We start from the raw sequence: 27699 nt of genomic DNA on the forward strand, positions 1-27699 counted from the left end.
ACCTGCTCAGTCAACCTGGCTATACAGACAGCATTTTAATCAGTCAGGTGGAGCAAGAACCAACTAATGGCTGATGAGTAGTTTTACTTCCAACTACAAGAATACAACATATTTTAAGTCTATGATACAGGCATTTTGTCTACTGTGTAACTTAAAATAAATTTTCCACCTAATGTCTCATCTTATTTCTTTGATAAAAGTCATAAAGGACCATATATCTTAAATCATACCAACCAATTCTTCGAACTATGGTGGAGCCCCAGACTGGGCTATAGCTTTAGACCAAATTTTATTTGTACTCTAAATATTTTTATCTTTACCTATTTGGAGGTCATAATTATCATGGCTACAAAGCTCATGAAACAATAATGACTTAAAAATCAAGTTCCAAAATTTATTTATAATAAAGTGACATGTTAATACTTTCCGACCTTCTCTTTGAATTCAGATAATCAAGTTGTCAATTCCTTCATAATTTTCTAAGAAAGGTGTTTTAGTCTTAACTAGAAATTTCACTGAAAGATATTTGGTTGGTTGAAATAAAGAGAGGGAAATAAACTTTATAACAAAGATTATGAAATAATTTACAAATGCTGGATTTTGATGTGTTTTCAACATTTGCCTATTGCAATTGAACTACCTCTATCATCTCACTAACAAATCCAGGCTTCAGAAGTACACTGAAAGCTTAGTGCATTATTATATCTTTTTATGTCATTTCCCACCTTGCCAGTTTGCATCAAATCTACTCTATTATATACAAAACAAAAAGACCTTAATCCTATACTCACAATAACCCTTCACACAGGCATATCCTTGGCACAAACCTGTGCAGTGACTTCCATGGTTACCAGCTGCTGCAGATTACCTTTGTTTAAAAAAAAAAAATGACTAGACCTTTAGCTCCTGCAATGATCTGTAGACTCCCAAAGCTGCATATTTCCAGCCACTTTTGAGTTGCATGCTGTAGCAAAACAGTCAGCACCTCTCAATAGATATTGCTGCAGAGAAAGATTTTAATTCAGCAGAGTCTCTTTCATGTATTAGAAGAACCCTCTTTTCCCCCAAGAATAAAACAGCTCAATATAGCCAGCCAGCCATATAACTTAATATAAATCTATTATTTGATTTATTCCTTAGGTGATTAGGTGACATAATATTTCTTATGTTTGAGGGGACGTGGAAGGGAATAATATCTACTTAATGCCAATCATTTTAGGAGTTTCTTTAAAAACTTTAAATTTTACTCCCAAATGATTTGGTAGCAGATCTAAGATCCTTCCTGTCTGTGTCCCACTTCTATCCAACACAATGTAGGCTATGAAGCTACTGCTGCTATTACCTGAACTATTATATCAGAAATAATGCATATATTTATGTGTCTCAGGAGAAAATTTTTATTAGTAGTACAATTTATTAATATAATGTACATCTCTGAATATATTTATTTAAAAATTTAATTTCTAGTCTGAATACCATTTGTTATTTTAACTGGAGGAGATAATTCTACTTAATAAATAAGGCCTATCAATTCTACTCCTACTCATTTGATTACTCAGTCAGACTGCCTTCTGATAAGGTTCTCCTTATGACATGTGCCAGAATGTATGACATGGACTGGAAAAAATCCTGAACTTTCTACAAAGCAAGTGTGAGAGGTGAAATAGCATTAGCCTCACCGGCAACAAGAATGAATTATTCAAAAACCTTAAAATTTAGTCTAATTAAATTTCCTGCTGTCAAGTCAGTATATCCACAGAATTACAACTTGCATAAGAATATTAACCAACCATGTACCTTGTAGAATACAATACTAGGGCCTTTCTTCTGACAACTATGTTCTTAAACACTGACCTAAAGAAACATTTAAATTGAAATGGAAAAGTGAAGGTATTTTTCAAGACCAACATAATGATGTAGTCTGAAGATTTCACTGTAAAATTCTGCCTCGTGGTAATCCCCAAGATGACAGGGAACAAGGCACAAACTCAGGGATTTTTAACTTAGCAAGGTGGGCTTGGCATTTTATCTTAATGTCCAAAACCAAGACTTGCCTTTACTGTGCAACATCAGATGTGAATTCTCCCTCTGCAGCATTATCACATGCGTCATCAATTACTGCCATGCCTAAGTCTAGCATCATGCCAGCACATTAAGACAGAAGGTACTATATGCAGTGTTCACTGGACCAGAAGAACAGAAATAAGAAAGGGAAGTGGGGGAGAAACCCTAGAGAAGAAATTAAAAAAAGGCAGACCGTGCAATACAAACCAGATCATGGCTGCTTAGCTAATATGGGCCAACTGCTGCGGAAGAAAAATGTCGAACACCCCAAGTTGTGTAAATTTCTGTAAACATCTAAACACACACACAAACACACACAACACCAACCTAATTAGGAACATAAATATATGTTGATCCTTTACTATGTTATAGTCTTAAAAATAAAAGCTAGAGTTAAAATATTTTTGTGCTAAATTGCCTTATTTTCCTGAGAGAGGGGGAGAAGCTAGTGTTTCATAAGGAGGGGGGAGCGGTTAACAGCTTGCCTTGACTGCTATAAAGATTCCCTCTTTATTTCTTCAGTCAAGTTTTACCAATAACTCATTGAAACTCTTATTCAATATGTACACTTAAGCACAAATACTAAATGCTGACAATATTGACAAGTTTAGACAACTTAACAATAGACTGTAATATGAAAGTAAAGGATTTTTCAAAATGAAAATAATGTTCAAAAATAAAGATTTTTTTTTAAAATTAAGAGTCAGGAAAACAAATTCTTTGTTCTATTGCTTGTTATCACTAATTTCTAAAATTAAATGGTATAAAAAGATAGAAAGAGTCACCTTATGATAAAAACCAGCTATCTTTTAAGCAACAGAAACCAAATTAACCAGTTCTACAAGAGTCTGGTAAATAAGATATATTGTCCTTAACTATTTCTAATGGAGCATTTTACACATGATTGTGCTGCCCAAGAAAGATGAAGCTATTAAAGGATCAAAATACATTTTACTCCTTTATTCAAGTTACAAAAACACTAAACTTTAACTTGCTATCTTAACAGAATATCAGTATGGGACAAAGTGACATTTTCCATCTAAATTCTAATTTGTCTCTGGACTTTTCAGGCCAATTTCCCAACATATTAAATATTAGATTACATCCCAAATTCCATTTGATTATCGTAGGGCATGCAAGTAAACAGTTCTAAACTGTACTCAGTTATTAATAACTTTAATATCATTCACATCAAATGTCACACAAACACTACCTAACTAACTGGCTATGATCCAAAATTAAGCACTGATCATCTTACCGATTCTATAGGCTTGTCAAGGGACGCTTGTTCTATTTCCAAGTGTCCTTCTTCATACTGATCAAAGTGATTACCCTAAAAAAGAAGACTACAGTTATTTTTCAAAAGCAATAAATGACAAATTAACAGTCTAATCAAATAAGGTTTTCCGGGTTTTTTTTAAAAAAACATTTCCATTTATTTACTGAATGCCACATGCTAAATACTTTATATATCCTGTCTCACAAAAATCCTATGAATTGGTACTCGTATTAACCCATTTTACAGATGAATAGACTATGGCTCAGATAGCTGAAATCACTTGTCCAAAAGCCCAATAGCTAGGAAGTAGGAGATCTGATGTCTGCATCCAGGTCTGTATGACTCTAGAGAAAGTAGGGGTTATTTTTAACTTTACAACACAAATTCTGCTATTTTAAATCAATAAAAATCATTTATTGTAAGTCTAGGCCTAGTAATCTTAACTCTTCTTCCTCCAACATCAAAATTGCTAATTCGAAAGCTACCAACCATTTGGAACATCAACTGTTTATACTTACTATATTAGGAAGAATGCAGAACCCTAAAAACGAAGGGCCATGCTGTGTTTTACTTTTAATAAACTTGTATTGAATTTTTAATGCTAAGTAAGTCATAAGAATGAAGGAAAGCAAATAAAATCTTTTTTATGATACCATTCATTGTTGATAACTGCTTTTAACCAAAACTGCTGAAACAATCAACTTTAAATCATCAATTGCTACATCCTGGATTTCAAGGAACTTAACACAATCTCTTTAACAGTTTCCCAAATGAAACTATTCCTCAGGATAACCTGTTGAGAGAGATAAACATGCCTGTATAAAGCCATATTTGACCATAATAAAGCAAGTTTTCACTGTAATGGGAATAAGTCAAAATAGTTCAACTGATTATCAATGCAGACAACTAGGAAGTACTCTTATAGTTTTCCCTGAATTCCCTGCTCTTTTTGGAAGGAAGAGCTTAAAATTTGGTTTTAAATCAGATCAACTTCCCAGTTTCCTTTTGTTACAAAGTAGAGGGCATGAGGACTGTGAAATCTGGTCTAAATTAATTCAGTGTGTGGACTGATATGAAGTGGAACATTTCAAAGTAAAATTAAAATTCTAGTTAAGAAAATATATAACTTGTTATACTGTATCATAAATATTACTTATTTCCCTCACTGAACTGTGCTGTGAAATCTTTAAGGACAAGAACAGAAAAAGGGAACTAAGTCTTCTTTCTCTTTTATAACCTAAACACTAAATATGGTGGCTAATACACATATGAAGCATTAGAGAACAATTAGGGGCTAAAATTGTATGGTGGTATTGAAAAAACTCTGGAACTAGACTACAGTGATAGTTTTAACAATGTGAATGCACTTAATGCCACTGAATTGTAGACACTGAAATGGTTAAAATGGCAAATTTTAAGTTTATTCCACACATACATAAATACATAAACAAACAAATAAATAAAATTGTGTGGTAGTCTATCCAAAAGAAGAAAAGAATAACAGGACAGGAGTGGGTTTTCCAATGACAAAAAAAAAAACCCAAAATCTGAAACTTATAAAGGCAACAGGACAGGAGCAGATGAGGCACAAGCGGTTGAGCTTCCCATATGGGAGGTCCTACGTTTGGTCCCTGGTGCTGCCTAAAAAAAAAACAACAAGCAAATAAGCGGGGGAAAAAAACAACTTAGGGGAGCTGATGTGGCTCAGTGGTTGAGTGCCAGCTTCCCACATACAAGTTCCTGCCTGGGTTTAATCCCCAGCCCTGGGACCTAAAAAAAAAAAAAAGCTATAGGATTTCAAAGCAGATATTCCAGGAAACAGGAAGAGCAACCAAAATAAAATAAGTTATCAATCCTGAAGGTCTATATTAAATCAACCTGGACCACCAATATTTTGTCCAATGATCTTTTTAAAATAACACCTCCTTCTTAACTTTTAAACTTCTGCTGCAACATTTAAGTGTTTAACAGTTAATTAAAAGGTGTAAAGGGCGGCGGACTTGGCCCAGTGGTTAGGGCGTCCGTCTACCACATGGGAGGTTCATGGTTCAAACCTCGGGCCTCCTTGACCCGTGTGCAGCTGGCCCATGCACAGTGCTGATGCGCCCAAGGAGTGCCGTGCCATGCAGGGGTGTCCCCCGCGTAGGGGAGCCCCATGTGCAAGGAGTGCACCCCATAAGGAGAGCCGCCCAGCGCGAAAGAAAGTGCAGCCTGCCTAAGAATGGTGCCGCTGACACAACAAGATGACGCAACCAAAAGAAACAGAGATTCCTGTGCCACTGACAACAACAGAAACGGACAAAAAAGACGCAGTAAATAGACACAGAAAACAGACAACCGGGGTGGGGTGGGGGGAGGGGAGAGAAATAAACAAATCTAAATAAATAAATAAATAAATAAATAAATAAAAGGCGTAAAAACTGCAAGTAGGGAAGCGGACCTGGCTCAACTGTTAGAGCATCTGTCTACCATATGGAGGGTCAAGGGTTCAATCCCCAGGGCCTCCAGACCCATGTGGTAAGCTGGCCCATGCGTAATGCTACTGAGCACAAGGGTGCCATACCAGGTAGGGGCGCCCCCACGTAGGGGTGCCCCACGTGCAAGGAGTGCACCCCGTAAGGAGAGCCACCCCACATGAAAAGACTGCAGCCCACCCAGGAGTGGTGCCATACACAGAGAGCTTACACAGCAAGATGACACAACAAAAAAGACGCAGTTTCCCAGTACCGCCAGATAATTCAAGCAGATGCAGAAAAACACACAGTGAATGGACACAGAGAGCAGACAACGGGGGGGGGGGGGAATAAATAAAAAATAAATCTTTAAAAAAACACAAACCGCAAGTTACTTCTAAATTCCTATGTAAGCATAAAAATTTACATTAACCCAAGCCTCACAATATTATAAAATACTAACATAAGGCCAAATCTGATAATTGTACTTCTCTATCATTACAAAGGGTTATGCATTTTAATGATAAAAGAATCTCATTTTACCAACAACTGAATGAAGAAAATTTTATAGTATTTAACTTAGGATAATCACAGTTTTAAATAAAAAGACAACTACCCTAAAATTTATCACTATCAAAGGTGATATAATAAAAGCAGAAACATATATATTAAAGAACTACCAGTAATCCTACAAAAAAGAAAATGGGCATTTTCTAGAAAGAACCATTCCAGTTCAGTCTCGCTGCATGAAAAAAAAAACAAATTTTTCCAAACGTATATAAATGAATCATTAGCAAAACCTTCTTTTAATCTGTGGACTTAACAAATCATTCTATAGACTGCAAACTACTCTCAGCAAACACAAGGGTCCAAAAAGATTTTTAACAAATTTCTAACCACAACCGGCTAATTAAGTTTTCAAGTAACTCTGGATCTACTGCTACAATACAAAACAGGCTTAACAGTACATAGTTTGAGACTAGAAATATGATAATGATTAATTGATTTTCAGAGGTCCAAAAGCAATCCAATAGAGAATGACAGTTTTTTTCAATAAATAACGCTGGAACTTGGTATCCATATGCCAAAAAAAAAAATCCACCTCAATCCAGACCTTGAACCTTCATAAAAAAATTAACTCAAAATGGATCACAGACCTAAATGTAGAACCTAAAACAAAACTGCTAGAAGAAAATATAGGAAAAAATCTTTGTAACCTTGAGTTAGACAAAGATTTCTCAGCTACAACACCAAAAGCACAACCCATAAAAACAAAACTGATAAACTGGACTGGAAAAATATACTTACAAATGTCCTATCTGATAAGACTCACATCCAGAATATATAAAGAAATCTCAAAACACAATAAGAAAATAATCTAATTTTAAAAGTGGACAAAAGAATTGAACAGACATTTCACCAAAGAAGATATAAAGGTAGCAAACAAGCACATGAAATATGCTCAACATCTTCAGTCATAACAGAAACACAAACTAAAACAGTGCACACCTATTAGAATGGCTTAAAAACAAAAACAACAATGAAAACTGATAACCTGCAGAATGATGGTAATTCTCATACCCTGCAGGTGGGAATACAAAATGACACAGCCACTATGGGAACCAGTTTGGCAGTTTCTTTTAAATTAAATGTACACTTACCCAAACAATCCAGCAATCCTGTTTCTAGGTATTTACCAGAAAAACCTGTGTTTGCACAAAAATCTCTCTGTAAATGTTCTTAATAGCTTTATTTGTACAATGGAAATTACTTAAATGTCCCTTAAATGGAGAATGGATGAAAAAAGCTATAGCACAGGGAAAGGGCCATGGCTCAATCAGTTGGGCTCCCATCTACCATATGGTAGGCCCTGGGTTCGTGTCCCAGGGCCTCCTTATGAAGGCAGGCTCGCCCACATGCTGTGGAGAGGGGCCCAGCCTGAAGGCGCCACAGAGAGCCGACTCAGCAAGGTGACACAACAAAAAAGGGAGACAAGCAAAAACACAGAAGAGCACGCAGGGAAATGGACAGAGAGACCAGACAGCAAGCAAAGCCGCAAGGGGGGAGGGGAAATAAATAAATAAATACAGGTACAGAAGAACGCACAGTGAATGGACACAGAGAGCAGACAGCATGCAAAAAGCCACAAAGGGGGAGGGGATAAAAAAAAAAAAAGCTATTGCACACCCATAAATTCCACTCCTAGGTATATATCCCAAGGAACTGGAAGCAGGGATTTGAATAGATCCTTGTACACAAATGTTCACAGCAATATTATTCACAATAGCCAAAAGGAAGAAACGACATAAGTGTCCATCAACAGATGAATGAATAAACAAAATGTGGTATATCCATAAATGAAATATTATTTAGCTGTTATTATGAGGCTACTTTATGAACTTAAATCATCAGTAAATTGATTGTCTCTATGGCTAATTACATCTACAATCAACTAAGGAGACTGCCTTCACCAATGAGAGAAGTCTCATCCAATCAGTTGAAGGTCTTAAAGGGAGAAAGGATGATTTCAGTAGTTTCAAGAATTTTCATCTCTACTTTAGCCAGCCAGCTTTTCCTGAAGAATGCACTGAAAATCTTCATAGGAGTTCCCAGCTTGCAGTCTGCCTCACCAAACCCAGACTTGCCCATCCCCATAGTTCCTATAATAAATCTCATAATATTTACATATTTCCTGTCACTTCTGTTTCACTGGAGAACAATGACTATTACACTATGTTAGAGCATTTCCAAAATTTGGTTTTAAGACAAGTCCAAAACAAATCCCTCTTTCTAATACTGCTTTCAGAATTGATGTAACAGCTATACCTTTATTCTAATCAGAAATTTAAGTTCAAAAGGAATCAGACTGAAACTAATTTCACTTTTTAAAAATAAGTGTTAACACACACATATATATACATACATACACCCTGACTTTATTTCAATTGCCTCCTCTTCCAAAAAAGCTTCAACTCCTGGCAGGTCTAATTACAAATGAGTAAAACTTGGCTGACCTGTAAGTCATTACGATACACAGAAACTCTAGTTCCTTACAGATCAAACATTCTTCTTCCAAACACAGACCAAATGTTGCAACTTCTCTATTACAAATTCAGTTAAATATAGAGACAGGGATTGCCCTAAATTTATCCATATAAGTAGAATCTTATTATTTGCTAACTGTTGCTGATTTTAGCATCCACATAATCCCACAGTCATACCCTTTCCAGTAAATAGCTATATGGGTCTCAGAAAAGAGAAAATTAGCACTGGAGAAGAGGAGATTATCAAGACAATTTTTTAAAGATCACATCCAACAGCCCATAATCTCAAATAGCAAAAGACAATACTAGCCTCTGAAGAGCTGATCTCATTCTCTTCCCACTATCTATGACTCTTATTACACTAAAATTTAATGTAATTTCTAAAAAGATTAAATGAAAAATATAATTCATTAGATATCATTGGTTTCAAATAGTCAAATCAATTATTAATATGTGGAATACCCAAAGTGAAGTTTTAATTCCTGTATAACTCTTCCCATCTAGACTAGGTCTAAGTCAAGTTCAAGGTAGTTTAGCTTTATCTTTTAGCATCTGACTCTGGCTATTAAGCTCCATATTGTAGACATGTTTAGGAGATAGAACCATACAGTTTAGCTTCATATTCCACCTATGAACAAAGCCAGTCCTCCTATGTCACCAAACAACTGATTTCATCTCTGTTCCCCTCTTTCACATGTTCCAAATAAAGTAATTCTAGAATTAATCTAAACAATGGAATTGAGAAAGAAAATACACCAAGAAAGACTATTCCAAAAAGAAATGGACAAAAGAAAAAGCTCTAATGATGACTGAAGTGATGAATGCACAACTATGTGATTATACCAAATACCACTGATTGTACACTTTGGATGAATTGTATGCTTTATTAATATGTATCAATAAAATTGATTTGTTTAATTAAAAAAAAACTTTTTAAAGAGTGATCAAACTGCACACCTACTATCTGAAAAGGGTGGAAACAATCCAAGTGTCCATCAACAGATGAAGAGATAAACAAAATGTGATATATCCATACAATGGAATATTATTCATCCATGAAAAGAAATGAAGTTTTCATACTTGCTACAGCATGGATGTACCTTGAAAGCATTATGTAGAGTGAAATGAATGAGACACAGAAGGACAAAGATTGTATGATTCCACTTTTATGAAATATCTAGAATAAGCAAATTCATGGGAAAAGAAAGCAAATTAGAGGTAAGCAGGGACTAAGGGGAGGGTGAATGAGGAATTTTGCTTAACGGGTAGAATTTCCATTTGGGGTAATGAAAAAGTTTTGGTAATGATGGGGGGAGGGGTTATGATTGCACAACATTTAGATGTAATTAATATAAATGAATTGTGCAATTAAAAGTGGTTAAAAGGGGGGAGGAGATGAGGCTCAAAGGTTGAACGCCTGCTTCCCACATAGGAGCCGCTGGGTTCAGTTTCGGTGCCTTCTAAAAACAAAAACAAGCATACAAAAAAACCAACTCAGTGGAGCCAATGTGGCTCAGTGGTTGAATGCTGGCTTCCCACAAACAAAGTCCCAGGTTCATTCCCCATCCCAGGTACCATAAAAAAATTAAAGAATTTTAAAAAGTGGTTAAATGGGAAATTGTATCATAAATGTTACAATAAAAAAATTTTTTTAAAGTGAGAAACCATTTCACATTCAGTAGGATGACTATAATCTGAAAGATAAAATAACAAGTGTTGGTGAGAAATTGGAATCCTTGAGGATGGAAATGTAAAATGGTGCAAAAATGCTATAGATAACAGTCCGCCAGCTCCACAAAATGTTACAGAGATACATGACCTAAGAATTCTACTCCTAGGTATATACCTAAGAGAAATGAAAATATACTTCCATATAAAAATTTGTATATAAATGTTCAAAGCAGCATTACTCATAATAACCAAAAAATAGAAACAATTATTATCTGGTGGATGGATAAACAAATTTTGGCATATCCAAATAACGGAATATTCAGCAATTAAAAGGAATGAAGGGGAAGCGAATTTGGCCCAACAGTTAGGGCATCCGCCTACCACATGGGAGGTCCAAGGTTCAAACCCAGGGCCTCCTGACCCATGTGATGAGCTGGCCCACGCACAGTGCTGATGTATTCAAGGAGTACCATGCCACGCAGGGGTGTTCCCCACGTAGGGGAGCCCCATGGGAAAGGAGTGCGCTCCGTAAGAAGAGCCGCCCAGTGCAAAAAAAGTGCAGCCTGCCCAGGAATGGCACTACACACACAGAGAGCTGACGCAGCAAGATGACGCAACAAAAGAGACAGATTCTGGGTGCTGCTGACAAGAATACAAAGCAGATACAGAAGAACACACAGAAAACAGACAATTGGGGCGGGGAAGGGGAAATAAATTTAAAAAAATAAATCTTTAAAAAAAAAAGGAATGAAGTACTAACAGATGCCACTATGTGATGAACCTTGAAAATATTATGCTAATTTAAGCAGTCAGACACAAAAGGACAAACACTGTATGATTCCATTTATAGGAAATGTTCAGAATAAGCAAATCCATAGGGACAGAAAGTAGATTAGTAGTTGCCAGGGACTGGAGGTAGGAGAATAAGGAGTGACTGCTAATGGGTAGGAGGTTTCTCTTTTTGCAAGATGAAAATATTCTACAATTACAAGCGCTGCTGCACAACTGTGAATATACCAAAACCATTAAATTATCCACTTTAAAAGGGTGAATTTTATGGTATGTGATTTATAAAGATGCTTTTGAAATGGCAAAAAAAAAAAAAACTTGATGCCATTTCGTTAATATAATTAAAACTCATTTCAATTTAGAGGAATTTTGGTCAATTCCTAATAAATTCCAATTCCTCACTGTTGTTTCCAGAACCAGTCCAATCGACAACAATTTCTAGTATATTATTGTAAAAACCAGAGCTCTCTGAAGTCAGACACACCACAATTTAAATCATTACTCTACCATTTGCTAGCTGTATAATCTTGGGCAAATTAACTCTCGCTAAGCCTATTTCCCTGCTGTAAAATCCAGATGACTACAGTATGCCCACATAGGTTGTAAGGTTTAAAGAAGTACTAAGTAATGAATCATTAAAGTACTGTTGAAACCAGTCAATAACCCAAAGGAATATACTTCACTTACTAAATAAATTTAATTCTATGTAAATTAGTAGGAAAGATAATTGGTTAGCAATCTTAATAAATGAGAACTTGGAAAAAAACATTATACTGGGTCAAAGGTATGAGCATATCACACACTCATCTAAAAATACATGTACACCTGTTTGACATATCAAATTTTCTGGATAATCTGACTAGGTCAAGAAAAGGCTGGTTTCCAAAAAAAACCACAATGAAAAATTAGTAACCTTCTAAAACCCTATAGAAGAAATCAATCTTTTTCAGAAATGAACACAAAATATAGCCAATGATTCGTGGGGTATTCAGAAAGGTAGACATTCAGGTAATAGTTTAAAATTCCTCTGGAACCCACAGTAATGTCATGTTATTTCTTTTACCACTGGCTGCTATGGTCTATTCAGACATTTTGACAAAAATTCTGCACTTAGTCCACAGATATTTGGTTAAGTGTATGTTCAATGTGTCATATAAAAAGAAATTCATAACTAAAAGGTGACTGCTGTAATTACATACAACTCATAATAAAGTGAGAGTTTAACTACCTATAACACAACCTCCATACTTGAAATATTCCCCAATTGGTTTTATAGGATACCACAGAAACTAATACTATAACTTAAATAATCCATAGCACAGAAGTAAGGTACATCCAAGTCTGGACATTCTCCTCAGATTCTACCTACGCCTCTTATTCCTACATACGTGGCTTTATTAACCATTAATTAAAATCTAAGCAAATTCTAGGTGCCGGACCGTGACTCAATACAAGAAAAGTGAGGGCGGCAGACTTGGCCCAGTGGTTGGGGCGTCCGTCTACGACATGGGAGGTCCACGGTTCAGGCCCCAGGCCTCCTTGACCCGTGTGGAGCTGGCCCACACGCAGTGCTGAGCCCTGTAGGGAGAGCTGCCCAGGACAAAAGAAAGTGCAGACTGCCCAGGAATGGTGCCGCACACATGGAGAGCTGACACTCAAGATGACGCAACAAAAGGAAACACGGATTCCCGTGCCGCTGATAACAACAGAATCGGACAAGGAAGACACAGCAAATGGACACAGAGAAGAGACAATCGGGGGGGGGGGGGGGGGGGGAGGGGGGAAGGGGAGATAAATAAATAAATCTTTAAAAAAAAAAAGTGATAAAATAAAAAATACCCCAATTCAAGGAGTTCTAAATCCAGTGAGACGAGATAAATTATAAGAAGTATACAGTAGGAAAGGGACAACAGCACAGTGATTAAAGACTGAAATTAGTCCAAATTATCTAAAAACTGATGTTCAACTTTGCTAGCTGTATACCCATAAGAAAGTTTTTCATTTCTAAAATGGGGATAATAATAGAACCTACCTTTCAGAGTTATTGAAGACATGCAATAATAGTGTCTAATACAGACTAAGCATTCTGTGTTCTGTTAGCTACTATTGTCACTAGTAAATTTTTTTACTATTGTCACTAGTAATTTTTTTTTAATTTCTCTCCCCCCTCCCCACCCCCAGTTGTCTGCTCTCTGCGTCCATTCACTGTGTGTTCTTCTGTGACTGCTTCTATCCTTATCAGCAGCACTGGGAATCTGTGTTTCTTTTTTTGTTGTTGTGTCATCCTGTTGTGTCAGCTCTCCATGTGCAGTGCCATTCCTGGGCAGGCTGCACTTCTCTTTCACGCTGGGCGGCTCTCCTTACGGAGTGCACTCCTTGCACGTGGGGCTCCCCTACGCGGGGGACACCCCTGCATGGCACGGCACTCCTTGCACGCATCAGCACTGTGCGTGGGCAAGCTCCACATGGGTCAAGGAGGCCCCGGGTTTGAACCACAGACCTCTCATCTGGTAAGCACAAGCCCTATCCACTGGGCCAAGTCTACTTCCCTTGTCACTAGTAATTATTAAGCAGTATTACTGAGATATGACCAAATTGCTGTAGGAGCACTGATAATGAAGCAATTAACTCTGCCAAGGATGTCAGAGGGACATCAAACTGAGTCTTGAAGAATTAGTAGAAATTTGTTAGGGAGAACATTCCACACAGGTAACATGTATCTTTCATATAATGAAAGAGACTAGCATGTCCAGGAAATAACAGAAACTGTATATCATGGCAAGAAAAGATAGGGTAAGGAAAAGAGACATAGGAAGCAGATGTAGTTCACAGATAGCAAATGTAGTTCACGCAGATGTGGTTAAGGGCCTGACTCCCACATATGAGTTCCCAGGTTCAATTCCTGGTACCTCCTAAAAAGAAAAGGAAAGGAAAAAATACACACACACACACACACACACACATATATAAAATTAAATAATGGTAGTGACTACACACCCCAAGTCAAAGAAGAAAAAGAAAGAAAAGAAAAAGACACAGTTGTTACAATGACACCAGAATGATTACATGTCCTATAAGCCAAGTTCATGAGTTTGGATTTTATACTGAGGACAATCAGGAACCACAGGGAAAGTCATATCTTAGGAGAGATCAAGGTTCAAATTTGAATTTTGTCACTAATTGTGTGATCACAATGAGCCTCAGATCTTTCATCTGTAAAGTGAGAAATACCACCATAAGGTATGGAAGGTTACTTGGATTAGATAAATATTCTGAAATACCTTGGCACTGGGCCTGACACATAAAAGACATACCTTGTTTTATTGTGCTTCCCAGATACTGTACTTTTTACAAATTGAAAGTTTGTGGCAACCCTGTGTTGAACAAGTCTATCAGCATGATTTTCCCAATAACATGCATTCACTTTGTATCTGATTGTCACATTTTGGTAATTCTTGAAATATTTCAAACTTTTTCATTATTATTCTATTTGTCATGGTAATCTGTGATTAGTAATCTTTGATGTTTTGGGCACCACGAATTGCGCCCATAAAAGATGGAGAATTTAATTACTAAGTGTTGTGGTGTTCTGATTGCTCCACCAACCAGCCATCCCCCCCAGCTCTCTTCTCCTTGGGCCTCCATAATTCCCAGAGAAACAATATTGAAATGAGGCCAATTAATAATCCTACAATGACCTCTAAGTGTTCAAGTGAAAGGAAGTGTCCAATGTCTTTCACTTTAAATCAAAGGCTAGAAATGATCAAGCTTAATGAGGAAAGCATGTTGAAAGCAGAGATAGGCTGAAAGTCAGGCCTCATGTGCTAAACAGACAAATTGTGAATGCAAAGGAAAAGTTCATGAAGGGGTTCAAACCCAGGGCGGGCCTCTTGACCCATGTGATGAGCTGGCCCATGCACGGTGCTGATGCATGCAAGGAGTGCTGTGCCACGCAGGGGTGTCCCCTGTGCAGGGAAGCCCCACGCACAAGGAGTGCACCCCACAAGGAGCTGCCCCACGCAAAAAAAGCACAGCCTGCCTAGGAGTGGCGCCGCACACACGAAGACACAGATTCCTGGTGCCGCTGACAAGAATAGAAGCGGACACACAGCAAACGGACATAGAGAACAGACAACGGGGGGGGGGGAGCGGGGGGGGGGGGAGAGAAGGGGAGAGAAATAAATTAAAAATAAATAAATAAATCTTAAGGAGAAAAAAACAGCATTGCATGCTACAGAGAAATCTTTTGTGAAAGAGTCATATTGAAGGAACACATTTCACTGTTGTCTTATTTTCAGAAATAGCACAGCCACTCCAACCTTCAGCAAAGTAACCACCACCTTGATCAGTCAGAGCCATCAATAACGAGAAAAGACCTCCACCAGCAAAAAGATTATGACTTGCTTAAGGCTCAGATGGTTAGACTTTTTTAGCAATAAAGTACTGTGTAATTAAGGTTATGTGCATTGTTTTTTCAGACATAATGTTACTGCACACTTAGACTACAGTATAGTATAAATGTAACTTTTTATACAGACTGGGAAATCAAAAAAGTTTGTGACTCATTTTATTGAGATATTTGCTTTACTGAAATGATCTGTAACTGAATCCACAATACCTCCTCCCAGGTATGCCTGCAGTAACTAATAATAGTTAGACATCATGATAGTACACTTTTCATGCTGTAATGATTGAGGATAAATTTACAGTACCCTAATTAGATGGCAAGTACCAGTCTCTTCTTCCACCTACTATTTTACTGGAACTAATAACAAATGCACAAAATTAATTCATTTTCTTTTCTTATCCTTTTATGAAGCCAGGTTAAAAATCAGCACACAATAAATGTTCAGGAAACGGAATGAAATTGTATGGTAGACTTAGACACAAACAAAAAGTCAGTAAGAAGTTATAAACAACCACCATATTCAATAATTAGTCCTTAAAAAAGCATAATCTATTAATATATACTTAAGCTTCTAACACTGAGATGTTTCTAAAACAAAAATAGAATAATTAATGATAAGCATCCCAATTATTTTCTACTTGTTAGTTAGCTGGTAGAATCAGTCAAGAATCGAAGAATCAGACAAGAATACATTTGAGGGCACTTATTAAACTATGACAGTACACAACTATACAAGACTAAGATTCTTGTTTTAGTTTCCCAGGCTGCGTAAATAAAAACCAACAAAGTGGTTCAGCTTGAACAATGGGAATTTATTAGCTTACATTTTGAGGCCGAGAAAATGACCAAATTAAAGCATCATCAAAGTGATGTTTTCTTCCTGAAGATCAGCTGCCAGATATCCTTGGCTCCTCTGCCACATGGCAAGGCACATGGCAGCATCTGCTGGTCTCTCCTTTCTCTTCTTCATTGCCTTCAGCTTCTTGCTTCCATGGCTCTCTCTCTCTATATATATATATATATTCATTCCATTTTATAAAGAACTTCAGTGAGAGAATTAAGACCCATCCTTAACGAGATGGATCACACCTTAACTGAAGCAGCCTCATCCAAATATCCTACTTACAATGGGTTTACATCCATAGGAATGGAACAGATTAAAGAACATGTTTTTCTGGGGTACATATGCTTCAAATCTCCACAATTCTCTTCCACAAATTAGATGATCTTAAAACATCCTAGTGCCTGCTTTCTTATCCTTCACTCTACCTTAGTCATTCACTCACATGGTTATTACCAATTACCCAAAACCATCCACAATCTCAATTTCCAACCCTGCAAACTTCAATCATCAACTCCTATCTTTCCAACTCATTCCTCCTAGTTTTCCCACTCCAACAATTTCCAAACCCCACCAGTACCTACAATCCTACCAACTTCTCAATGTCTCTCACCCTTTCATTCTCCTTCAAATCCTCTTATCTCTTTATTAGCACAGGCTTAAAATCACATTGCCCAATTGAGTTTGTTTTTAGGATTAATAAGATAAATGTGCCTGAACAGGATTTTTTAAAGAAATGCTTCCATAATTTGTTAAGCTGTCTTCTGTTTGTTATTTTATTTTTTGAAGTTGAAAATAAAGTTTTTTTTAAAAATCACATGGGGGAAGAGGATGTGGCTCAAACAACCAGGCTCCAGCCTACCACATGAGAGGTTCGTGGTTCAGTTCCCAGTACCTACTAAAGGAGACAGTGAGCAGGCGTGACAGGCAGGCATGGCAAGCTGACACAAGATGATGCGACAAGAGACACAAGAAGAAAAACATAATGAGAGACACAACAAAGCAGGGAGCAGAAGTTCCTGGTGCCTCCTAAAGAGGACAAGCAGGATGGCAAGCTGACATGACAAGATGACACAGTAAGAGACACAAGAGGAAAAAAAACATAAGGAGAGGCACAGCAAAGCAGGGAACAGAGACGGTGGCTTAAGTGATTAGGCGCCTCCCTCCAACATCAAGATCCCGAGTGCAGTTCCCAGTGCCTCCTAAAGAAACAAAGATGACAAACAGACACAACACAGCAAGTGCAAACAACAAGGGGGTAGAGAGAGAAGGACAATGAGAGACACAACAAACCAGGGAGCTGAGGTGGCTCAAGCGACTGAGTACCTCTCTCTCACGTTAGAAGGTCCCAGGATTGGTTCCTAGTGCCTCCTAAAGAGAAGACAAGAAGAGAAAAACAAGTGGATACAGAAGAACACACAGCAAATGGACACAGAGCAGACAGTGAGCACAAGTGGTAGGGAGGCCATAAATAAATAAATCTTAAAAAAAAAATCACTTTGATGTCTATTGCCCTGCCCCCCTGCTTACACACCTTAAATAAGTGACACCATTCCTGCTTAAAGGATTAAAATAAATTTATCTTTGCAGAGTCACAATAATTCTATAGTAGAATACCAGTAAGTCCATATTTTATTCCTCCATCAGGAGGACCCTGTGATGATGGCAATGTCTACTCCACCTCTAAATCGAGAGGGGTCTTAAATCCCACATGGCTCCTGCTCACAGCTGTAGACTCTCTTGGTTCCCTGGTGTGGTGAATGACCATCCTTACCCTCCCTTTTAGCTGACCTGAGTAAGTTCAACGAATCAGAGAGGAGGTGCTAGCTTCCACTTTTTCCCTATGCCAAATGGTTTACTCTTTGTCCCCAAAAAATAAATTTTCTTGTTCTACTTCTATGTTTGCCCTTGCTACTTTCTCCAACTGATTATGTCTCATTCTTTTTCTTTGTAAGGATGCAACCCCATTCTTCAAGATTCGGCTTAAATACTGACTTCTTCATAAGGCTCACCCAATCATCCCACCTTAAGGGTTCACTCCTTTCCTAAGAATTGTGCTTTTATTGACTATACTATTCATCTGATAATCAGTCTGGCCTTATGAATAATAAACTGAATATCATTCTATTACTTTTGACATCTCCCCATCTAGAACAAAAGTTTCTTGGAAAAAAAAAAAAAACTTAACTTCCCCCCACATACTTACATACAACCATCAATGAAATGTTTTCTTTAACAATCTTTTAAAAAAATTTGTCTATATTCTATAAACTATTCTTAAGGTAAATAAACCTCTTGGTATCTCTTGTATAGGTGATATCTTAAACCAATATTAAGCCAATTAAATTTTCAACCATTTCTGCCCTTTCTTTTATTAAAAGATAGTTCATTTTACCCATAGCTTTACTCAGAGTAACAAGGGAAATTACTGACACTACAGCATACAATCCATAAGCTTTAGCTTCTTCCCTATTCAAGACTTAGTATCGAGTATAGAATTAATTTCTTGTTCAAATGAGTAAAAAATACGCTTCTCTGTCCTCATTAACGCTGGAAAAATGTTACATGTACCATAAGACATAAGTGCTAACTTTTCCAACATCACTATTTAAAATGTCACAAAACATTATCAATGATTTTTTCCTGTTACAACTTTAAACCTGGAGAGCCACTTTGTAGTTCAATTCTATAAAATACTGCCAGAAAGTGGCAGGAATGAGAGCAAATAATTGTTTGGAACTTCAAATAACATTACAAAGACACTTCCTGGTTAGGGAGTTAAATACAACACAGAATTTATCTTATTTTAAAATTATGTTAGTAAGAAGACAAAAATTAAGGCAAATAAATAACTGGGAAACCCATGTTTGTGCTCTAATATCTTTAATTCCTTACTACCTAAAACATTATGTGCTACTAACCTTCAGACAATGCTAGAGCAACTTTACCTATGTTTTTCTTCCATATATTCCGAAATTAGACACAAAATACTAAATACACATATTTAAATCCTAAAGAAATCATTTAGCTAAAGCATAGCAGTACAGTATACTTTTAGTCTCGGCTTATTTAACTTTTTCCATTTCCTAATGCAATGTGCTTTTTTCTTTAAAGATTTATTTCATTTTATTTCTTTCTCTCCCCTCCCCCTCCCCCTTCTCCCATTGTCTGCTCTCTTGTGTCCATTCACTGTGTGTTCTTCTGTGTCCACTTGCATTCTCAGCGGCACCAGGAATCTGTGTCTTTTTTTTGTTGTGTCATCTTCCTGTGTCAGCTCTCCATGTGAGCAACGCCACTCCTGGGTGGGCTGCGGTTTTCACGTGGGGCAGCTCTCCTTGCAGGGAGATGCACAAGATGACACAACAAAAAGGAAATACAGATTCTCGGTGCCGCTGATAAGGATAGAAGCGGTCACAGGAGAACATGCAACAAATGGACACAGAGAGCAGACACCTGGGGGGGGAGTAAATAAATAAATCTTTAAAAAAAAAAAAAGAAAGAAGAACATTTGGAAGCGGATGTGGTCCAACAGATAGGGCATCTGCCTACCACATGGGAAGTCCAAGGTTCAAACCCAGGGCATCCTGACCCATGTAATGCGCTGGCCCATGCGCAGTGCTGATGCGCACAAGGAGTGCCCTGCCACGCAGGGGTCCCCCACAAAGAGGAGCCCCACGAGCAAGGAGTGTGCCCCATAAGGAGAGCCGCCCTGCGCGAAAAAAGTGCAGCCTGCCCAGGAATGGCGCTGCACACACAGAGAGCTGACGCAGCAAGGTGACGCAACAAAATAAGACACAGATTCTGGGTGCCACTGACAAGAATGCAAGCGGACACAGAAGAACACACAGCAAATGGACACAGAGAGCAGACAACTCAGGGGAGGGGGGAAGGGGAGAGAAATAAATAATAAATAAGTCCTTAAAAAAAAAAAAAGAACATTTGGTTACACATCCACAGTTAAATGGACAATTCACTTTTTTTTAAGGGGGTTCCAGGAATTGAACCCAGGACCTCACACATGTGAAGCAGGCACTCAACCACTGAATTACATCCGCTTCCCCAATTCACTTCTTATTAGTGGGAAATTATTACATTTTCTGGTATTCACTGCAATATCAAATCAACGACTTCTTTCAGTATTTGTAATGGCTGTTTGTAATTCCTTCTAATAATTACCATGAATCAGCTTTCACTTAATGCTAAATGACAATACTAATAGGAAAAAATAATTAACGTCAGACATACAAGCAAAAGTTCCAAGCTGTTTCAGAGAAGGAATTCAAAAACTGATTATCTACCTCAAGCTAGAATCCATTTTCTTAAATAAATAATTTGAAACTTATTAAGTCACAAGAACAAAAATGAAACCTCTACAGGGGTTTCAGATTCATAACTGAAGCTCCCATGAACTTCTGCTACTCCATTTGAGAAAATTGTAATCTTGACCACATAAGGAAAGGAAACCAGACTGCCCTTTTTATCATGTACTCAGACAGAAATCACATGGAAATGTATCTCAGCTATAAAGAAGCACAATCAAGATAGCTGGTTACAAATGTGTTTTTAAGTCATAAATTTTCTTTTACCCTTTGGTTATATAATTTATCATAAAGACCTAAGGAAAATAAAATAAAATAAAAATAAAGACCTGAAAAAATGTGACAGAAGAACCCACTGGTGTATGCAAATGAAAATTATGTGACATGCATAGAAAAAAAGAAAGAAGACATAACAGGGACACAACACCTGTTTTTCTACAATTTTTACTGTACTAGAAGTACCCTGAAAATAATCAGCTTAAAAGTAGTATATTTGTTCAGATCTGTTTCTTCTTGTTCTCCCATGATATTTTTTTTAAGATTTTTTTTTTCTTTCCCCCCTCCACCCCCAGTTGTCTACTCTCTCTGTCCATTCACTGTGTGTTCTTCTGTGACCACTTCTATCCTTATCAGCGGCACTGGGAATGTGTTGTTTCTTTTTGTTGCATCATCTTGTTGTGTAAGCTCTCCGTGTGTGCGGCGCCATTCTTGGGCAGGCTGCACTTTCTTGCGCGCTGCACGGCTCTTCTTAAGGGGCTCACTCCTTGCGCGTGGGGCTCCCCTATGCGGAGGACACCTCAACGTGGCACGGCACTCCTTGAGCACATCAGCACTGCACATGGGTCAGCTCCACATGGGTCAGGGAGGCCCGGGGTTTGAACCGCGGACCTCCCATGTGGTAGGCAGACACCCTTTCCATTGGGCCAAGACCACTTCCCATTCCATGATTATTTTGTAAACAAAATAAAGAGGTACACCATCACATCAATACCTATAATCACAATTCTTGCTAACCCCATTCTTCACCAAATGCAACTTATAAACATCTTTCTGTTATTCCTTTGTTATTTTCCATACTTTTTAAAATGCCTTTGCCTTATATACATAAATTTTACCCTTCATATCACCTCCAGGATGATCTTATGCTAACCTTACTTTGATCAGTATGGTTCCAAGTCCCTGAGAATGTACTACCAATAACATCATTCTGCATTTGCTGATAATGTTGATTCATCATATTTTTATATTGGTATGGTCACAGTTCCAAACCTTTCCACATATCATACTACGATGAAAGGAATAGTACTTATTTTGCATAAGTTTCAGTATCTCACGACTAGTGTCAGCTCTTCCAGGTGATTGATAGGGAGACCCAAGGAACTGAGATTAGACTCCTTGCCTGTGTGTCATCTGGGGCAAGCATGTATTAGAATGCCAACTCTATTGCACAGTACCACATAGAAAAAAACATTAATATGTTTCTGTGATCTAAGTACTTTAAAACTATTAACCTCCTCACTTAATGGGCTCAACTAAATTTCCTGAGGGTCACATCCTGGTGTCACATATATCAACAAAAAAAACTGTTACAAATATACATAACAGTAACACATGACTTGCTTATTGCTATTGCCCATTATGATTATTTATACAGATTACAGAAAGTTCTTGGGCAATTTTATACTTTTATTATGATCTTTAAAATAATACTTGTTTTTCTCTAATCACCTCATCACTCACTCATCTTTCGACATAGCTCCTTTTCTTTAGAAATCTAATGCAGAGAAGGAAAGAGAGTCTACTTTAAATCGTCAGTCCTCTGAAGGTACATAAACTGAAGAACACATCCTCTGCACCATACAACTGCATTACCATTAACAGCTGCAAAAACACAATACGCTAGGCACTGTATCTTAATAGTTTATAGATGTCCAGCTCTACACAAATAAAACCACCTTTAATGAACTTACAATCTAGAGAGGTGAATACACCTTTATCTTGAATTATCTTATGTATTCTCCATTAGTTTGTGTGACATTTTAATTTATGACTAGACAAACCTTAATCTGGTAAATGCTGGCAGAAGTCACGTCTCATTCAGAAATTGAGGTCAGGTTCTTAAAGGAGTAGTTAAACCATTTTTTTAAAAAAACACATCAGCCTTGATCACAAAGATTACAAAAATAAAATACCACCTTAAAAGGCTAAACAAAAAGATGTCTAAACTAAAACAGTAGACAATACATCCTCTGACACAGTGTAACTTATCACTGTCAGAGCCTCTCAAAAAGCCCTAGGGAAACCAAGAAGAAACTTACCAGGCCAAAACAGAACAGAATAAATCCTGCAATTGTATCATCTCTCTAAAAACTCACTTATTCCTTGTGACCTTTACTTATTTTTTTTAAGGATTTATTTATTTATTTATTTCCTCCTCCCTCCCCTCATTGTCTGCTCTGTGTTCATTAGCTGCGTATTCTTCTGTGTCTGCTTGTAGTCTCATTAAGGGGCTCTGGGAACTGATCCTGGGACCTTCTGGAGTAGGAGAGAGGCGAGTATTCTCTGACACCACATTAGCTCCCTGATCTGCTGTGTCTCTCTCTTTTTTTTTTTAAGATTTATTTTATTGACCCCCCCCCTCCCCCGTCTGTTCTCTGTGTCCATTCACTGTGTGTTCTTCTGTGCCCACTTGTATTCTTGTCAGCAGCACCGGGAATCTGTGTTTCTTTTTGTTGCATCATCTTGCTATGTCAGCTCTCTGTGTGTGCGGTGTCATTTTTGGGCAGGTTGCACTTCCTTTCGCGCTGGGCGGTTCGCCTCATGGGGCGCACTCCTTGCACGTGGGGCTCCACTACGCGGGGACACCCCTGTGTGGCAGGGCACTCCTTGCGCGCATCAGCACTGCGCATGGGCCAGCTCCACACGGGTCAAGGAGGCCCGGGGCTTGAACCGCGGACCTCCCATGTGGTAGACAGACGCCCTATCCACTGGGCCAAGTCCGCTTCCCTGCTGTGTCTCTTATTATCTCTCCTCTGTGTGTCTCTCTCTTTTTTAAAAAAGATTTATTTATTTATTTCTCCCAATCTGCTTTCTGTGTCCATTCACTGTGTGTTCTTCTGTGTCTGCTTGTATTCTCATTAGGGGGCTCTGGGAACCAATCTGGGACATTCTGGAGTGGCAGAGAGGCAATCAATCTCTTGCATCACCTCAGCTCCCTGATCTGCTGCGTCTCTTATTGTCCCTCCTCTGTGTGTCTTTCTGTTGCATCATCTTGCTGCACCAGATTTCTGCATGGGTCAGCTTGCCTTCACCAGGAGACCCTGGACCCCCTATATGGCAGAAGGGAGCCGAACTGCTTGAGCCACATCCACTTCCCTGACCTTTAACTTTATTCTCCACATTTGATGACTCGATTACAGCTCATAAAACATATAACTGTCAACAGAGATAGTATAGCATTGGTCATGAGCACAGGTTCACAAGTTGCTAAACACTACAATCCCAAGTCTGAACCCAAGCTCTGCCATTTATCAGCTGTGTGTATTTGGCCAAGTTCCTTAACTCTCTGAGTTACCTCGTCTGGAAACCGGGGTAGTAACAGGAGATAATATACATAAAGCCTGTTGAATGGTGCCTGTTTATTATAATAAAACTACTAAAATTAGAAAAAAAAAGTATGACCATAACTATTATTCCATTAGTAAATCAAGTGGTATACTATAGTTAAGCTTCTATATTATAGAAAACATCTTAGAAATCAACTTTGTTATTCCAAAAAATCTAATTAGTGAGCCCACCTCTCTGGTACCAAACTAAGTTCAGGAGACAATATTCAAACCTTCACTCCAACATTTGCACTTCATAGTAAACTGGCAAAGAATGAAACCCTACTATTATAAGTTACCTTACGAAAGTAAAGGCAAAGAAAATGATAGTCATCCAGAACTTACCAGAGAAAATAGCACCATTATAACAAACAAAATAGCACACCACTGAAAAACTTAAAAGGCGGCCACATTTAATTTTGAATAACCTGAACGTGAAAATGTTTCAAATACACTATATGCAGGAGCCCTTACATTCTCCTCTCTCAGAACTTTAAATCAAGGCACATCATTAAAGTCAATCTATATTTCTCAGGAAAAAAAACACACACACACACAAAAAATCATTCTAAGTATTTTTAAATAAATGCTTTTTAGAAATGTTAGCACAATACTTTTCAAAAATGTTAACATCTTGTAACTGTCTAAAAGGTTTCTATTCTCAAAACCCTATTTACCCAAAAGGCTAGAACATCTGACTAAAAAATTACTTTTCTGGCTGACCAATAGTACATAAACCCAACTAAAGAATCAGAGGATCACCTTACTTAAAAACTGAAAAGTTAGAGGCTGATCTCAATTTTTCAGGTGATAGCATTCATACTCTGCTATCCAGTTTCCAAAAGCTTTTGAGGTCCTGCAAATCCTGTTTTTCCAAGCCTACTGGAATCCTGTGTTTGACAACAATTTTCCCTCCAAACTTGTCCTTATTATCTATTTTCAATTTTACTAGGTCACCTTGAAATTCTCTCCTCTGAAAAGCACTTAGGGTTTAGTTATCAATTTGTCTTGTAAAAAATTACCAATACAGCACACATCTTGCATTCTACTCATGTTTTATTGTACTTGCTAAACAATAACCTTTCTCAGGCATCAGAACTGCTCCAAACTTCCTGGACCAGCACCATACCCTTAAAACCTTGAGATTCTGTATTATTCTGCAGCTATTCACAAGGCACATGATCAAAAGGTTTTTCAACAGCCTCCAGATCGCTTACTGCTGCAAGACTTCTCATCTATATACTAGAGTCTACTAACTACACTGTTAACAGTATTAGTTTAAAACTGCTAAAATGCTCTACCTGTCTATTTACTAATCCAATCATCTCAGGGAATTCAAATCCCTCAAAGCGCCTTCTGAAAGACTTCTAGCATTATTTCCATGTTGCTCTGAAGATCTGCAGCAGAATTAAAAACGAGTTCTGGTGTTCATCCCCTGACCCAAATTACTGTTGCCAGGGCATGCGGTAATAATGCAGTTGTTTCTTTGAGATTCAGAGAATACATATTACCCCAGAAACAGTAAATTTCTTCTAAATCCCCTTTAGTCTTCCAGATTTCCACGGTAACAATGCTCAACAGCAAGGTATTTTAAACAGCCAAAAGACAAGTTATTCTAATTTGGTCTTTATTTTTTCCTCAACAATGCCTGCAAGGACACTTCTCCATACCCATATTCACAACTGAAGAAAGGAAAATCAAGCTTTGGGACTAGTTATCACACGCTTGGAAAACCTATTATCATTACGCTTCTAACAACGCCTAAGACCCTTACAAAGCGAGGTTAAGATTTGCGGCTTACATCAACTGTAGTCCTGTAACAGTTTTCTAAACCCAATTAACTGCCTAATAACAACACTTACGCCCGGGGAAATCTCAGTGTTCGACTAAGAAAGCGTCCGATGGAATGGAAAAATAAGATTATGAATTGGATTTATTTACTGTATTGAGAGAAGAGGGGAAATTGGCTCCAAAAATATCCGTGTGAGCAAAATGCAAGCGTTCCAGAGTCCAGGCCTCAGCAACACTCGCCCCAAACCCTTCCAACCCAACCCTCTTTTCTCCTAGGAGTCAGACCTGCACCCCCACAGACTTGGCACACCCTAAGGAAATACAGCCCCCCACGCCGCGCAAGGCTGGGGCTCCGAAACCCGAAGCCCGAAAGACCGAAGCGCAGACCGGGCGGCCTGAGTTTTAAGAGGTAAGAGAATGCGGGGTGAGAGGAGATGCGGCCTCGCCTCAAGCTGGGAGGCCTCTTGAGGAATCGAGGCGGGAGGAGAGCGAGCCGGTGCGGAAGCCGGAGCAGAGCCTGGAAGGAAAGAGAGCTGGAAGCCGGGGATAAAGGAGGTTCCGGGCTCGGGAGAATCTTCCCCGGCTCCTCGGAGGCGCCCGTGCTTACCTGAAAGTCTCGGTCTTCGTTGAAGCGGGAGAAGCGGTCCGCCATTTTGCCGCCTTCACTCCACTCAGGACGACGCGCTCTGGTTCGCTCCTTCGCTCCCGCAACACCCGCCTCCTCCGCTCCCCTCCCCCGTTCCCCGCCTCCTCCCACGCCCACCGGGCGCGCGCAAAACCAGGGAGGGAGGGAGCGAGAACGCGCGTCTTGACGCGAGCCCCGCCAGCGCAGGCGCCTTGCAGCTCCGCCGGCAGAACCTTCCCTCACGTCCTAGCTCCGCACGCGGCCCAGAGCGACCCCGGTGGACGCGCGTGCGCACTGGCGCTCGAGGGCTACTAGGGCTTCCGGAGGAAAAGGTCAGAGGGGTCACAGTGGCGATGGGTTTTCCACCTGCTGTCTGTCGTGTGTAATATCTTCTTTCGTACTCTCTGTGTATTCAAAGGCCCACCCCCTACTTTACTCCTCAGATAGCAGCATAATGTAGTGGTTGGAAGCGCAGGCTTTAGAGCTACATTTTAGTTTTGAATCCAAGAACAGGAAAGATCCCTTCTCTCATAGGATTTACTTTCCAGTGGATGAAGTCAGATAACTAATAAAATCACATAACTTTAAATATTAATGAGTGTTATAAAAAATTTTTTTCAAACTGGTGCAAGGATGAGAGGGACAAGCTCTGAAATGACATTTGTCCTGAGAAACAGAAAGGAGCCCACAGCCTTGTAAGGTTCTGGCAGAGGGAACATTTGACCCAAAAGCCCTATGGCTGGAAAGAGTTTGGTATTTTCAAGCAATCTTTTGAGAAACATATTATTTCTTAAAGGACTGAAGTTGATC

The 27699-nt window shown here is 38.6% G+C and overlaps 1 protein-coding gene across 1 annotated transcript in view; it reads right to left on the reverse strand.

Annotated features, from left to right (window-relative positions):
* The window catches only part of ITGA2B (integrin subunit alpha 2b), a 141785-nt gene extending 114611 nt beyond the window's left edge, over window positions 1-27174 (reverse strand). Inside the window, exons 1-2 of the mRNA XM_058285006.2 lie at window positions 26872-27174; window positions 3323-3397 (exon numbers count right to left, since the gene is read on the reverse strand). Coding sequence (XP_058140989.1) covers window positions 3323-3397; window positions 26872-26916 — 120 coding nt within the window. The 5' untranslated portion in view covers window positions 26917-27174. The remainder of the gene's footprint in view (window positions 1-3322; window positions 3398-26871) is intronic.
* Window positions 27175-27699: the final 525 nt, after the last annotated feature.

This window comes from Dasypus novemcinctus, chromosome 21 (assembly GCF_030445035.2).
Source record: "Dasypus novemcinctus isolate mDasNov1 chromosome 21, mDasNov1.1.hap2, whole genome shotgun sequence".
NCBI classification, from domain to species: Eukaryota; Metazoa; Chordata; class Mammalia; order Cingulata; family Dasypodidae; genus Dasypus; species Dasypus novemcinctus.